The sequence below is a fragment of the Patella vulgata genome, chromosome 1, assembly GCF_932274485.2.
Source record: "Patella vulgata chromosome 1, xgPatVulg1.2, whole genome shotgun sequence".
In the NCBI taxonomy this organism is placed as follows: Eukaryota; Metazoa; Mollusca; class Gastropoda; family Patellidae; genus Patella; species Patella vulgata.
The window spans coordinates 12,962,107-12,978,667 of record NC_065879.2 but is presented as its reverse complement, the minus strand read 5'-3'; the positions used below and the strand labels follow the sequence as shown (position 1 = coordinate 12,978,667).

Here is a 16,561-nt window from a genome sequence, read left to right as displayed (position 1 = left end):
GGACGATTAACCATTCAAAATATGATTGTAAAAGTAATTTATTATGACTCATCTCATAATAAGAGAACTTCAATAAAGTTTTATGTTCCCAAGAAAAATAATTCCCTTGGAAGACTAAGGGGAGATAATCCAAGTTTGTTTTCATGCTGGAATCACACCACTCCTTGTGTAAAAATTAAGAATTTCGAATGAGTTCCTCCATAGCCACAAATGAACTATACTACCATGATTCGTTGACAACTATGTCCTGTATCGTTACTTTATAAATGTATTAACAAAATGTGATAGTGTTTTTCATTATATCAGACATACTGAACAATCTCATCCAGTATTGAAACAATCCATCTAGAACTGTGTTTTGTAAAGTATCACCCCCAAAATGTTGGAGGGACACTGGTGACAATAAACTTCCAACTTTTACAGGGGTGTATAAAAAGGTTTAAAGTTATTCTTTATAGTCCCCAATCCCTAGCTATGAAACTAATTAAAAGTTTGAAGTTATATTTTGCTGGACTGGTATCAGATGAAAATCAAATGTCTTGTCTTATTTTAGTTGTGCTATTAAAACAGGTCTAAGTAAGGATCTTCCAGTAGGTTTTTCCCCTTATCTGTGCTGTAGAATGGAGTACATGGCAATGAAGTGTCGATTCGTTTGGACAATATATAAAACCCAGGTTGGTGGTCACATAAAAAGAACTTTTTAGTTGGAATTTAATTAGGGGCAAAAGCTGCTGTCCAGATAAAATTCCCTCATAGTACACTGCATGGCATACGCACATCTTCATTGGATGAGAGAAGTAGGATGTTTACTTAACACCAAGTATCTTGGGACTAACATGATACATCTTTACTTCCATAATTTACTTGTGTGCATAAGGGGATTTAGTATGAAAGAAAACCTGTGAAAAAAAACCCACGCGGTATCCCATTACTCCACTAACCCCTGGGTCCAAACGCGGAAAGACACAGTGAAATTATCCACCCTTGATACTTGTGCTATTTTTATCGTAAACTGTTTTTTGATTGGTTTGTAGGATCAACCTCCGATCAAGGGTGGATAATTTGAATTTGTGAACACCCTGTGAATGGACCCAGGGCTTATTGGAGAAGAAAGGAACATGCCACTGGGGATACAGAGGATGAAGACATTCACACTACATATCACTGACAGTTAACATAAAGGGACAGGCAGACAAAGGCTACTGACAAATCAAAATCAAGACACATTAGAAAGTTATTGTTTTTTTTTATATATAATTTGATTATATCAAAGACAAACAATTCGAAATAAAATTTTATTTCAAGATTCTACATTGTTAATTGGTATTCAATACGATACCAACTATAATAGCAACACTACCAGAAAGTATGGTAGATAGATTTACTGTACATGTATCAAAACCGAGTTCTTCTTTCACAGATATGAATTGTTTCAATCTTAAAAAAAAAACCAGGTGACAATTCTCTATGGAATAAAATTACTGTTTATTACTGAGCAACTCTTATGCTAGATGTCTCTACTCTTTATTAAACAATACTTGAATAATAAATGAAATGAAATGTGGTTTAACGTCCTACTGTTCCGCGCCCGAGATAATGAAGACTGGCATACACCATACATACAGTGTGCTACGAGAGTAATTCCACCCCGGACAGTGCAACCACAGCCTACTCTTATATCGAATTCCAACAGTCAAAGGTTCCTTAATGTGCACGGCAAATGACTATATCTTGTCCCCAGCCAGACCCTGCGCCCTGCATCACGCTGGAAAATCTAAATGAACTTTCTCGGCCAACACAGGGATTAAACACGGGACCTCCAGTTTAATGAGCCAATGTCCTACTAACTGAGCCACCATGGCTCCTGCTTGAAAAAGACTGGAGAAACTTAATCGAATTATTACTCAGTAATAAAAAGTAATTGTATTCCATAGAATTTTGTTAAGTTTATTAATAGATATGACCTTTTTTTTCACACCAGAAATGTTATACTTAACTTAAAGGCATGTATATAAGATGTAATCTTCTTAACAAGATAATCATTTTAAAAACAAGTATGGTTTATTTATAATCTGTGCCTTTATCTAAAAACAAAATCTGGTACCTGGTGACCCATAGTAACCAGTAACGAAAAGGTTTATATATTTATATCTTTACCATAATAACTGATATGGTAAGAAGTTGTTTTATATAATGAAGGATGATTTTCCAACATTTCAAATGCAATCTCTACTGTGTTGCCCTCATCACTTTACAAACAGTGAATGGCCCCACATCATTTTTCATTCATTGAGTCTAATATATTGAACACTTATTGTGCATTATCCATATATTTTGTCTCTAGCACTGTAAACACCATTCTGTCATTCAATATAAAATGTTTCTATTCTTTAAAAACAGTGAGATGACGAATGAATGAAGAATGAATGAAATCAACAACTTAACAAGATGATTGAAATCAATCTGAATCACTTGATGCTACTTCCTTCTTTTTCTTCTTTTTTTTCTTTTCAGGACTCTGAAATAAATATTCAAATTCAAATAAAACTATTGAAGATATTATAACGTACAATTTCTTTAATAGGACAGGGCTGTATTAAAATCTAAAAATAATTTTGGCAATGTAATGTATTAATCATCAAATTCCATCAAAGAATAATAATCCATGAAATACATATATACTACATGTTAGGTATTTAGCTGGATATTTTGATCGCCATCACAGTCGACTTTTATCACCAGGGGTTTCAGACTATGTAATATTCTAAGTCAAACAGCCTAATCCTTCTATGTAAATCATAGGAAAATTATCCAAAATGTTATCATAACTGATCACAAAGAACTAAAATTGAAATTTTAATCAAGGCATAATCTCTTAGTAGCAGGTATTGTATCAAAATCATTACCTCTCCATTTTCCTTGTGTTTTTTCTTTTTCTTTTTTTCTGAAACAGGCTCTTCTTCAGATTCATCTTCTTTTGTCTTCTTTTTCTTCTTCTTCTTTTCCTTTTTAGCAACAGGTTTGGCCTCTTCTGATGAACTATCGTTACTTGATGATTGATGCTTTCTCTATACAAATAAATTAATTTGATTAAATAATCATCTTATTTTGTTTGAATAAATCAAGTAGGGGCTTTACGGTCTTACTTTTTCCCTGTACTGACCAGGCTAATGAAATGGGCTTTAGCATCCTACTGTTCTGCTCCGACTGGGCTTATGAAGACGTGCTATGAGGAATATTTTGCCTGGACAGTGGCGCTACAGCCTACTCTTATATCGAATTCCAACTGTCAGGGGATCTTTTACTTGCCACCAATCTGTCTGATCCAAACGACTGACAGGTGCCCTTGTCAGGCCCTCTTTCCTGCCAACTGACAAGGGGAAACCACACTGGACAATCCTTATGAACTTTCTCAGCAAATACCGGGAGCGAACCCGCAACCTCCAGACTACCAGGCTAATGAAGACAGGCATACTCCCATGCAGTGTGTAATTGATGAAACTTTTTCTACATTTCATCAAATTACAACTGTCAACTTTTACATGCACATCACCAGAAAACTGATGTTCCTTGGCTTTTTTGTCCCCTCCATTTTTAAATTATTGTGTTTTTTTAATATAATAAATAGATATTTAAATGAGAAATGATTATTTACCTTTATTTGGAAACCTGATGGCTCTGATTTTGCTGGAGTTGTTGGTTCTGCTTTCACTTTTTCAACACTATTATAGATAAAGACATTATTAATATTACCAATACATATTAGTTAGACATTCAGTGTCCAAAATATATTCAACTAATGTATGACAATGCTTTGCATGAACTTCAAGACCAGAAATACATATATATAATAAGAAAATAATCTTATATCAAAGGGCATCTTCCTTCAAAGAGAAGATCTTCTTTATATCAAAGAGCAGAGCTGCTTTATACTGAAGGCATTGTCCTTATATCAAGGCACATCTTCCTTATATGAAAGGACATCTTACTTATACCAAAGGCTATCATCCTTATACCAAAGGGCCCCTTCCTAATATGAAAGTGAAGACCTTTATATTCAGGGCATCTTCCTTATATCAAAGGGCATCTTCCTTACATCAAAGAGCAGAGTTCCTTTATATTGAAGGCAATGTCCTTATATCAAAGGGCATCTTACGTATACTAAAGGGCATCGTCCTTATATCAAAGGGCATCTTACATATACTAAAGAACATCTTCCTTATATCAAAGGGCATCTTCCTTATATCTGCTGTAGACTCTAGTAGTCAACAATGTTTGTCAGTTATAAATTAGTTGGATCAATGTTAAAATTGCTTACTTGTAATCTTGATAGGATTCTGTCCAGTTTTTCGGTGTTTTTTCTGTTGGTTTACCAAATTTATCTAATAAACCAGTCTTAATCATCTTCTTCTTAATACTAGCCTATAAATATAGGTTAATATGCTGATTATCTTGTGCACTGGGGACTAAGTAGGGGATAACCTGGAGTACCTAGGGAACACTCACACAGAGGGGAGACCGATGCTAATCCAACTGTATTACTGAGCCCTTAGTCTTGCTTAGAAAACAGGCCTTATTTATGATATACATCCATCCACTCACCTGTCTAAGAATCGAATGGGTTGGGGTTTTATGTCTCAAGACAATTTTCAGTGAAACCTGGACATTTTTAGGGCTATCATGTGCAATGTGAGGTAGGAGAATTTTATCCAGACAGTGGTGTTCCAGCGTATTAGTCTTTGACTACTGTCAAGAGTTCTTTTACATGCACTGCAATATGTACGAGGATGGAAAATGATTTATCATACCATACAAACAACTGGGCAAATTTCCTTTTTAGCATCACATGTGCAGCACTGACACATGAATGCTGGGGCCATGGAAGTTCATCAGTATTTTCCAGCGTGGTCCCCTTTTGTCAGTTGTGCAGGACAGAGAGCCGGACAAGGACAACTGCTGTCTAGTCATTCGGATGGAATGGAAAACCATGAAAGTAAAAGATGCCTCGGCAGTTGAAATTTGATAAGAGTAGATCGTAGAAACTCTGCCCGGGCAAAATTTCCCTCATAGCACACTGTATGGTGTATGCCCGATTCATTAACCCGGTCAGAGCAAGACAGTAGGACGTTAAACACCAGATTTCATTTCACGTGAATGCTTGTCAAGAAAAACGCAAACTAAAGCTTTGATTAGAACCTAGTTCAGACTCCAGTGTCCTGACCACTTCAACCCACCCACCCGTCTAGGTTTTAATATATATTATCTACAATACCTTAGGGCCCAGACCCCATTTTCTAGGATATGTATCCCGTTCCATTATAACACGTTTTAACTTGGCCACTACTCCATGATCACATGTTGACATTACAGCTGTAGTCATTAATGCAATAGCTAAAAATAGATCATATAAACAATATTATTATAGCAAGCAGTGTGACACTACGGTGTCGTTAAATAGATGAATTATCAATTACTTCCTCTTCGTGATACGGCCCGTGATACTAGGGTGACACTATCGTCTAGGACTTTCTTTGACTTCACGCTGTGCATAATATGATAAATTAAACAGGAGCAAAATCTGATTATTGCAAGTCTTAATTTAGGCTTCAGATGTTATAGAAATTATAAATTAGATCTTTATTTAAACAACAAGCCCAAAATCAACTCTGTAGACCCACAGATGGCTCGGCTACAGCTCAAATTTAAATAGGATTTCACTTATTAATTAATTCAAATATGGCGCATCCTGATGAGAATACGTCAGTTAGATCGAAGTTAAATGATAGAGTGTACTTAGCGAGGCCGCTGTAGAGCGTTTCAAATGCCATTGAAAACTTTACTTGATAATCGAGATATGTAAGTGGAGTTAACGCCTGTCAATCAAACGATCGGACAAGGTGAAGGCACATTTCACTACCATTTCTAGTCAAATATTACAACGATGATAACTATGTTCAGAATAAAGTAATTTGACTGAAATTTTCAATATATTCTTTTTTCATCATCTACTTTTGAACTGTTATAGCAAGAATGGCCAATTCTCTATAAAAATCTCCCATAATGTATCTTTAACTCTGGAACAATTTTTACTTTAACTATGTTTTTATATCTTTATAACATCCATAATACAACGGTTATGTACAGGAAACTATACACACAGCTATGACATTAAATATAAGCTAAATATAAGTTCTCTTTCCCGAGCTTGTGTTTACAAGCATAGATTACAACTGACATCATTCTCTCTATCCCACCATTTCGTAGAACAAGTTAACTGATGGAGACCCTCACATCATAATCTGGCTCTCCTGGTGTCTACATGGTGTTCGAATGATGTCTATTTCCTAGCCCCTCAGTCGAGGTGGCTGTGGATATGATGTTCCCCTGGGAACTCTGAATGATATCTATTTCCCAGCCTCTCAATAATGTCTAAAGAAACTTAAATCATGTACGTTCTTTATAAAGAGGTTACGCGCATGAGTCATGTATTGAGCCCCGGGAAATTGACCAGGTACCTCCTTTATCGAATTGGTCAGCCGCACAGACGCTACCCTGGATTTCAACACAGTGTACTTATATAGGCACCTAGGAGGGTGGTTAACGACGTTTCTAATGCATGGGATTACCATATTTGGATTATCAGACTATGATGTCATTGCCCGATTTTAAACTACCAGATTTATCCTTGTTAACCTAATTCTCGTTGTCATTGGTACTAGCAAATGACTTAATACATTAACCAGAACATCTTTTACAGAACTTGGGTAACCTCTACAGTATATAGGCCCTATAGTGTTATAGTAGGTCGATAATTTCATCACTAGATGTGCATCCATAAAAGATAACAGCATTAGATTTGGTTCAGTTAAACTCAAATTTTTTTAAAATTAAATTCATAAAATAAATAGTCTGGAACCTTGAGAATAACTAAAAGATCAACTTACCTAATGCTACAGCCTCTCCTTTTGTTGTTACTATGACGATTTCTTGACCTACTTCTATACCATCTTCATATCTCAATACACCTGGTAACATAATCTTGGCACCATAACATAATGCATTTACCTACAAAATACAACATTATATTATCTTAGCACCATAATACATTTACCTATAAACTATTAGAGCTGTGTCGATATATCAATATGTATCGATACGTTCTGGCGATATATACAAACGACAGTCATACGTTAATGAGAATCGGCCATATTCAAGTTCATAATACGAGTACCCTAATTAGCTTATTTAACAGTAATTTTGATAATCCAGTAAAAAAACCAAGCCAACAGTGAGGCTGATGTCCCCCGCCGAAATACCAAAATAAAAAGATGACACATATTAATTAATCGCACATTTATTTTTTTCAAAAGTATCAAGCAATTAAACATTACATTAAGTTTCATCACTCTCTATCAGATAGAATCAAGATTATCTTGTCCCAAACCATCGACAAATGAAATCGATTAGCTCTGCTTAGCGTCAGCTCGAAATATTAATCATTGAACTCAAGTCAAGACATTCACCTAATGAACATCTACATTGAGTTTAAACATTCACCTAATGAACATCTAAATCAAATTTAAACATTCACCTTATAGACACCTACGCCAAGTTTGAACATTCTACCTCAATTAGGAGAGTTATTGTGTTCCAAACTGTCGACCAATCAAATTGCTTATCACTCTGATTACCCTCAGCAAAAAATGTTCATTATCAAACTTAGTCAAGGTATTCATTCATGTAATAAAGCTATACACCAAGTGTCCTCACTCTCACTTAATTAGAACTAAAGTTATCGTGTCCCAAAGCATCAATCAATCAAACTGCTTATCTCTGCTTACCTTAAGCAGAAAATTCTCATCTTCGAACTCCATCAAGGCATTCACCTAATAGACACCTACGCCAAGTATGAACATTCTAACTCAATTAGAATGAGAGTTATTGTGTTCCAAAGTCTCGACCAATCAAATTGCTTATCACTCTGCTTACCCTGAACAGAAAATGCTCATTATCGAACTTAGTCAAGGTATTGATGTAATGAAACTATACACCAAGGTTCATCACTCTCACTTAATTAGAACTAAAGTTATCGAGTCCTAAAGCATCAACCAATCAAATTGCTTATCTCTGCTTACCCTAAGCAGGAAATGCTCATCTTCGAACTCCATCAAGGCACTGACTTAATAAACACCTACACCATGTTTGAACATTCTGGCTCAATTAGAAGAAGAGTTATTGTGTTCCAAAGTCTCAGCCAATCAAATTGCTTATCGCTCTGCTTACTCTGAGCAGAAAATGCTCATTATCGAACTTAGTCAAGGTATTGATGTAATGAAACTCCATCAAGGCATTGATCTAATAAACATCTGCACCAAGTTTGAACATTCTAGGTCAATTAGAAAGAGAATTATTGTGTCCCAAAGTGTGACAGACAGACAGACGGACGGACAGACGAACATATTTTAATAGTCCACTGCTTTCTTCGAAAGGCGGGGGACAATAAAATACAAGCTTGCTGATTATTCATAACAGGTTCAGTAAGATGCTTTTGTAAAAATAACCCACATGGCAAAAGAAGACGATCACGGTATGGTTTTCCAATTGAGTGTCTTCCACGTATCGGTTTGAAGCATCGTCAATACGTATCGTATCGAAAATGAACTGTATCGACACAGAACTATAAACTATACAATATTACATAAAATATTTCCTTTCTATTTGTCTTTACACATACTACTGATGAAGTAAAATAATTATAAACTCTACTGTCTTCCATGATCGAAGACCGCTCTAATTTTTGATTGCAAAACCAGATGTTTTCTTTGTGTAAGACAGTGTTTCACAGTCTGGGGTCAACGAAATCAACAGGCTCAGAAGGAAAAAGGGTAGACAAATTATAAATTCAGTATGAAATTATTGGTATGTAGACAATGCATTTCAGTAATAGATATCAGAGTCACATTAACATGAGCTTGGGTTTACTCCATATTCCTCAATGTTTGAATAGCCTATTCAATAGTCAAATGGTTTTTACTTACTGCTGTGTCTTTCATGATAATACGTTTATGAGCAGTGAGCAGAGCTTCTAGAGGTTTTATTGCACGACGAAGATAAGCTTCATCTTTATGATTCTCGTACAACCACTGAGCATCCATCACATCATGCATCGTAACTAGTCCTTCCTGGAAATAAAGTACAAAACTTTTCAAACACAAATTTTATGTACTGTTATTATGTGCCGAGTTTTAAAATGGAAAGGTTGAATGTCCCGTCAACAAAATAATTGGGGTTTTTTTTTTTCGACTAACATATAGTAAATTTTATTTCTATGGTTAAGCGTGTAATGTGAAGTGAGACTCTTCCTTGAAATTTAGGGGAGCCACGTTGGCTCATTAGCCTGGAGTTCGCGTGTTGGATCCCTGCATTAGCCGAGAGATCGTTCATCAGGATTTTCCGACGTGGTTTCCCCTTGTCAGTGGTGCAGGACGGAGGATCTGAAAAGGACAGCTGTCTAGTCATTCGGATGATACGGAAAACTGGGGTCCCGTGTATACACTGGCGTGCAAGTAAAAGATCCCTTGGCAGTTGGAATTTGATATAAGAGCAGGTCATAGTGCCGTTGTCTGGGCAAAATTTCCTTCATATCATACGGTATGGCTTATGGCCATCTTTATTAGCCCAGTCACAGCAGAACAGTAGGACGTTAACCCCCATTTCATTTTCATTGAAATTCCAACTGCTGCGGGTTCATTTGCATGCAGTATTCTGTCCCATCCGAAAGACTATAGACATATTTCCATGTCTTCGTTAGCCCAGTCGGAGCAGAACAGTAGGATGTTAACCCTCATTTCATTTTTATTGAAATTCCAACTGCTGAGGGTTTATTTGCATGCAGTTTTCTGTTCCATCCAAAAAGAATATAGACACGTTTCCATGTCAGTTAGCAGAGTTTTGGAAGAGAGATTTAGAGCGAAATGGATCAAGAATATGGAACTTTGTATTAGTCCAGAAAAATACATGTGATTGTCAAAATATCTAGAATAAAATAAGCTTTCAAACCAGTCACAGCAAAAAAAACCCAAAAAAACATTATATTAAGAAGTTTAATCAGCAAACCTTTTCATTATTAATACCAGAGCGAACTCGTCTTAGTTCTTGCATCTGACCTCCAACCCCTAAGAAAAGGCCTAGATGAACACACATGGTTCGGATGTACGTGCCTGCCTCACAGCTCACCCAGAATATACCTGGGAAAGACGAAAGAGAACACTATTATTAATATTTAATACAAATGCTGGAGGATGCTAGTAAGCATCCTATAGAGCTTAACATATGTGAAGCTAATATCAAAACTACCGCAGAACTGTAACATAAAAACTACTGTTAAACTGTAAGATCAAAACCACTGTTGAATTGTAATATCAACCAAAACTGTTGACATTACAACTACTGCAGAATTGCTATACGAAAACTACTGTAGAATTGTAATATCAAAACTACTGTAGAACTGTTATATCAAAACTACTGTAGAATTGTACCTGTCTGTGAAAGTAATTTCCAGACCTAATTTTTAGCGGATTCCATAAAAACTTGGTTTATAATCAAGAAACCTGGTTTATTTACCAAAGAAATTATCATAAAATACATTAAATGTCCTGTAACACCTTATTCGGACTGCTTTGAAGTTTAAAAGTAAACATACATTAGTTAAATAGCTAGCCATTCCTGTTATAACAGTTCAAAAATAGATAATGCAAAATGAATATATTGAAAATTTCATTCAAATTAGTCTATTCTGAGAGAAGATATAAGCCTATGAAAGTTTGACCGTACTGGTGGTTCGTAGCTTAGCCTTGCTTCTCAATTTTTGAATTAAATCAAACCCTTCTAGTATACTTAATATTTGAGAAATCTTATGGTATCGAGAGTTGATTATGGTCTGATGTTAATTAGTGTCCAATTATAAGTTTCTATAACATTCAAAGCCTAAAAAAAGACCAGCAATAGGCATATTTACCTCTTGCATAATGCCTGTTTAATAAGAATAACATTTAATTTGCATACCCATTCCTTTATCTTTATCATATTCCAATAGTTTAGATTCATAAACAGTTCGAACTCGAAGTTGTCTTTTTACAGCAGATATTAAAGGTGGGCGTTGAAATAAAGCACCTGTTAACATTTCTATATTCTGAAACAAAATAAAGATCAGAACACTAAAATATCTATCCTGAAATGAAATCGGGATTAATATCTTTTCTGTGCGACCAAGGTTATTGAAGACAACCAAATGACACACAGAACATTTTACAACCTACTCAGATTTTTATTTCGAACTGGTAAGGAGATCTTTTAACGTTATGCCAATGCTATACAAAAGGCCTCTGGTTTCCATGCCATCTGAACCACTGACACAGGGGAAACCATGCTGGAAGGTCTCAAGGTACATTATCAGAATGTCAACACCAGGACAGAAGCTGGGATCTTTTAGCTTGTGAGCCAAGGCTATGCCAATTCAGTTCCCTTGACTCCCTATTTTTAAATTTTACGTAACTACATACCTTTGCTACTTTCTGTTCATCTTCTACAAGGCTATGTAAGTGAAAAATACAAACATATTCTTTCCCTGCACTTTGTTGCGATTTGACCAATCGTGTAGCTCGTTCTATACAGACTATGAGACATCCTGTGACCTTAGGGTCAAGTGTACCACTGTGACCAGTTTTTTCTACTTTTAATATGCGTTTGACCCAAGCAACAACTTCATGTGACGAAGGATTGGCAGGTTTATCTAAATTAATGAATCCTGATCTGTAAAACAGAAACAAATAAAGAATGAAAAATTTGTTAGTCTTTTAACTATATATATAATCAAAGTTGTCTGTGTTCGTCCATCACGTTTCGTCACTTACTCCTATATGGAATTCCAACTACCAAGGGATCTTTTACGTGCACACCAAGTGTACACAAGACCTCATTTTTCCGTCCTATTTGGGTGACTATATGTTGCCCCTTGCCAGGCCCCCTGTCTTGCACCACTAACAATGGGGAACCATGCTGAACAATCCGGATGAACTTCCTTGGCCAATGAGTGAGAGAGAGAGAGAGAGAGAGAGAGAGAGAGAGAGAGGGAGGAGAAAATGGGGTTTAACTTCCACTTGACACAAACTTGGTCATTTCGGGACTAACGTGTGGTTTAATTTTATTTCAAAAATTCGTTTTTGCGTAGGGGTCTTTAGCAGTGGGAGGAAACCGGAGGACCCGAAAAAAAAAAAACCCATGAGGTTGAACAGGCGACCCAACTCCTTGTCACGTACAACCAGGGATTCGAAACCACGGCAGTTACCTCAATGACAGGCCTTATGATGTAGCATGCATGTGCTAACCATTCCCCCCCCCCGGCCAATGCAGGGATCGATCAAACACAGGAACTCCAGGTAAGTGATCCAACGTCTTTCTCACTTAGTAGCTGTGGTTCCCACATTCTACAGTAGATATCGCATGTGATAACTTTCGTATTCTACTTTCGTTAGACTTGTGTTGATATTTTGTGATATAAAAAGAACCTCATAGATTCTATATTTATCACATGTGTTCTACGATCAACTGCCTATTTTTAATTTTCAAAGACAATAATTTCCTTACTTAACATATTCTTCAATGGGTCTTTTTAATGGTGAACTGCCTGATGGAATGGGAACAAAATGATTTGTTAACACATTTAATTTATCAAAATTCTGAAATAAAATAAATAAAATTAATTTTAAAATATGTTTACTCTTCCACTACCATGTTTATTTACATGCAAGGCCCAGTATAACCATAAGAAGTCTTTAACTTTTGTTTATACAATGTAATTTTTATGTGTGGTTGTTAAGGCCGTGTTGAATTGATTGCTTGTTTCTCCTCGCCCGCGCGCTTAGGTCGAGGACCCCGAAAATCGTGCGCTTATGTTTTTAACACAAAAAAAAATATTCAAAAAATTACGTTAATAACATCTAAAAAAAATTCTACCAAACATCAGAAGTCAATTCTCGTTGTTTATTCCTCGTTACGAACTAAATGAGTAAGTGCAGGGGGGCCGCACTACACGCAAAACAAAAATCTACAAGATAAACCTGCGGACAAGACAGAAAATAGGCATTGCACCGAATAAACAAATATCAAATCAAGTGAATGGATCCGGTTGATAATACACATGTAGGGGCCCGCATACTATGGAATAAGTTACACTGTATATGATTGGATGAATTCTGCAAAATGGCGCGTGTAGCAGTCATTTCGGCTAATGAGAAAGCATATTATAAACTGTAAGACAGTCGCTAATATTCAACCGGGAACCTGAATAATCAATTTTTTCATTGGCTAAAATAAATAACACGTCATTATTATTCAAGTATTACCCAATCATATCTTGTGTAATAAATAACGCACGCCTTACATAATGGTGAGCTATACCGGGACATAGGTAAATTCGCGTACCAGTCGGCCTAATTTATTGATGTTCAAGGAAATAATAGTGGTCCCGTTCGCTCGTTTCGGGAGTTTAACGAACGAACGAACGGGACCACTATTATTTCCTTGAACATCAATAAATTAACGAACGAACGGGACCACTATTATTTCCTTGAACATCAATAAATCAGGCCGACCGGTACGCGAATTTACTTATCTCGACTCGACTTTGGTGTGTATTCCCAGCACTTTCACTTTCGATGATATTGTCAGAACCATCTATAAGTTATAACTCAACAAGCGAATCAAATTTCGTCTAACTGGAATGTTTCCATTGTATTGTAACACAAGAATACGGAAAATTTATATCAAATTTTAGTTTGTTATTAAATTTATTTAATTAAATAAATATTATCTGTGTTTTTATTCTAACCAATAATATAACTAGATTATTTATAATATTATTAAAAATGGTACACAACTCTCAGACTATATAGGTATTATGCCCGACCACTTTGTGTTTTGAAACCCACTTTGTGTTGTGTTTACCGCACTACCGCACATGATTGCCAGAGTGGTGGCAGGAGAAACAAGGAATCAATTCAACACGGCCTAAGGATCGATCAGTACATGTATATTCAAAACTGGTCGTCCAATATCCCGAAATCAAATAAATCTGTTAATTATAGAATTTATAAAACGGAATTTAAATTAGAACTGTATCTCATCTCATTGCTGAATAATTATAAATATACATTTCTAAGATATAGAACATGTAACCATAAACTCAATGTCGACGTCCGACGATGGATGAATGTAGATTTTGTTCTTTGTGTGAAGTAAATGAATATCACTACCTATTCAATTTACTTATTTTATTAAAGAACGTACTTAAAATTTTTAACTTTGTACTGAACAGGTAAAAATGATATAAATAAAACACAAAACAAGATAATTTGCGCCAGGCGATATGAATGCATCTGACACTGTGGGAGACAGAATTGCACTTGACAAAGCCTGAATTCCTGCCTTTACAGTGTCCAATGGCAGATGTCTTAATACCAGACATGATCATACAAGAAAAGCAGCTCTTACACAAATATCAACGAACTGCTAACAATTCACAATGTAACTGGGTATCATTTAATCTTGTGTATCTAGCACTAATATCTTTCACATTGGTTTAATAGCAAATCTTTGTTTAAAATTTTATAAAAAACATTTAAAATCACCCAAGATCATCTAATTTGTACTTGTGTCCAGTTAAAACTGACTCATTAATTTTGATAATGAGTGGCCAATTTACAAGTATTCTATTTTCTGATCACTGTTCGAAAATTAATCAACGCTTGTAAATTGGACACTCATCAAAATTGAATGGTCAGCTTTAAACGGGACACAAGTACAAATTAGATATTTTTGGTGATTTTAAATGATTTTTACAAATTTTTAAACAAAGATTTGATATTGAAATGAATGTGAAAGAAATGAGTGCTTAATGCACAAGATTAAAAAATACCCGGATTACAGTGTCAATCACCAAATAAAATACATGCAGATCAATGTTATTTTACAATACTGTACCTTTAATAGTAAGGGCCATTGTGATGTATTTAATTTTTCTACTTTCTCTGAAGGCTTCAGTAAAAAATGTTCTGACTGTTGGATATCCTAAAAAAAATAATATAGATTATTAAGTGGTGCTTGACAATTAAGTTGGTAACTTACATAGGGATCCAAGATTTATAGTTAGAAATTTTAAGTTTCAAATGAAATGGGGTTTAACATCCTACTGTTCTGCTCTGACTGGACTAATGAAGACAGACATACCCCATACAGTGTTCTATGAGGGAAATTTTGCCTGGACAGCGGCTCTACGGCCTACTCTAATAGCAAATTCCAACTGCCAAGAGATCTTTTATATGCACGCCAATGCCTACAATGTACATGATACCTTGGTTTTTCATCCCATCAGAATGACTAGACAGTTGTTATTGTCAGGGCCTCTGTCCTAAAGTAACCTGCCAAGAGATCTTTTATATGCATGCCAATGCCTACAATGTACATGAGACCTTGGTTTTTCATACCATCAGAACGACTAGACAGTTGTTCTTGTCAGGGCCTCTGTCCTACACCAGACACAGGGAAACCATGTTGGAAAATCCTGATGAACTTTCTTGACCAAAACCAGGATCGAACCCGCGACCTCCAACCTAGCGAACCAGCGTCTTACTAACCTGACTGTTTTCGAGATATTATTTGTACTAAACCAAAAGATGTCACTCCTAACGGTATAGTTACATGTAATGATAAAGCAATGAACGTAATTTCTAAAGTTGCTGTAATAACCAAAAAGTTAAATATTACTGCTATTCAGAATCGTAAAAAATAGATTTTTTACGGCTGTAATAGTTGATAGATGTGAGGAGAATATCACGTGCGATGGCTATTTGTAGACTCTTGCACTGAGTGTTATCGTAGAGCGAGACTAGCCAGAAATCACTTCCGAGTCAAGCCACTGAAGAGTGCACATTCAGCATTCCTTTCAGTTGGGAAAATTTTCGCTGCACGGGGCACCCTATCATTTCATCTTTTTTGCGACAAGTGTACGTGCCTGCAGTTTTGAGTTTAAAATTGCAATGAAACTTACTGCAACGTCAGCTTCACTGATGCTCTTTCTTTTCTTCTTTTTTACTGCAATAACATTAATTAATTCAATGTAAAAACTATTAGATAATAAATCTTAATTATGTTGACTAATTGAACCTTCTACTCAGCCGCAAAATAAAAATCATAAACAAAACCACGTGCTTTTTCAGGAGCAAGAACACCAGCATTTAACTAAGCGAATTACTCAAGATTTTTCTGACAGAGGACTTAAACTTTAATTACATGGATCTAATAGGCGATAACTTTCAATATCCCAAAATATGCATTGGTGTCGCTATTTAGTTTTTGCATTATTTTGAATTTCGTTCAAATAGAGACAATATTTACCTTCTACATCAGCCATTTTTATTTTTAGGATTTTAACAACACGTGGTTGAGCGCGCGCACCAGGAAGCTACCAGCCGGTTCGTATCCGGTTTGTTACGATTATCAAGTT

General features: G+C 35.7%; 1 protein-coding gene across 2 annotated transcripts; it reads right to left on the bottom strand.

The window, feature by feature from the left end:
• Positions 1–1,226: 1,226 nt before the first annotated feature.
• LOC126808641 (H/ACA ribonucleoprotein complex subunit DKC1) lies at positions 1,227–16,556 on the bottom strand. Of its 2 annotated transcripts, XM_050533541.2 has the most exons (14): positions 16,453–16,554; positions 16,106–16,149; positions 15,040–15,126; positions 12,646–12,737; positions 11,562–11,811; positions 11,065–11,191; positions 10,117–10,247; positions 9,039–9,182; positions 6,945–7,065; positions 5,273–5,391; positions 4,319–4,422; positions 3,656–3,722; positions 2,907–3,068; positions 1,227–2,518 (listed from the first exon to the last, which is right to left on the bottom strand). In XM_050533541.2, the coding sequence occupies exons 1-14, from the start codon at positions 16,466–16,468 to the stop codon at positions 2,459–2,461; spliced, it is 1,524 nt and encodes a 507-aa protein (XP_050389498.1). In that variant the 5' UTR covers positions 16,469–16,554; the 3' UTR covers positions 1,227–2,458. The 2 variants fall into 2 exon arrangements, with proteins under 2 accessions (XP_050389498.1, XP_050389499.1); XM_050533542.2 differs by lacking the exons at positions 1,227–2,518; positions 2,907–3,068; positions 3,656–3,722 and having other exon boundaries at positions 4,315–4,422; positions 16,453–16,556.
• Positions 16,557–16,561: the final 5 nt, after the last annotated feature.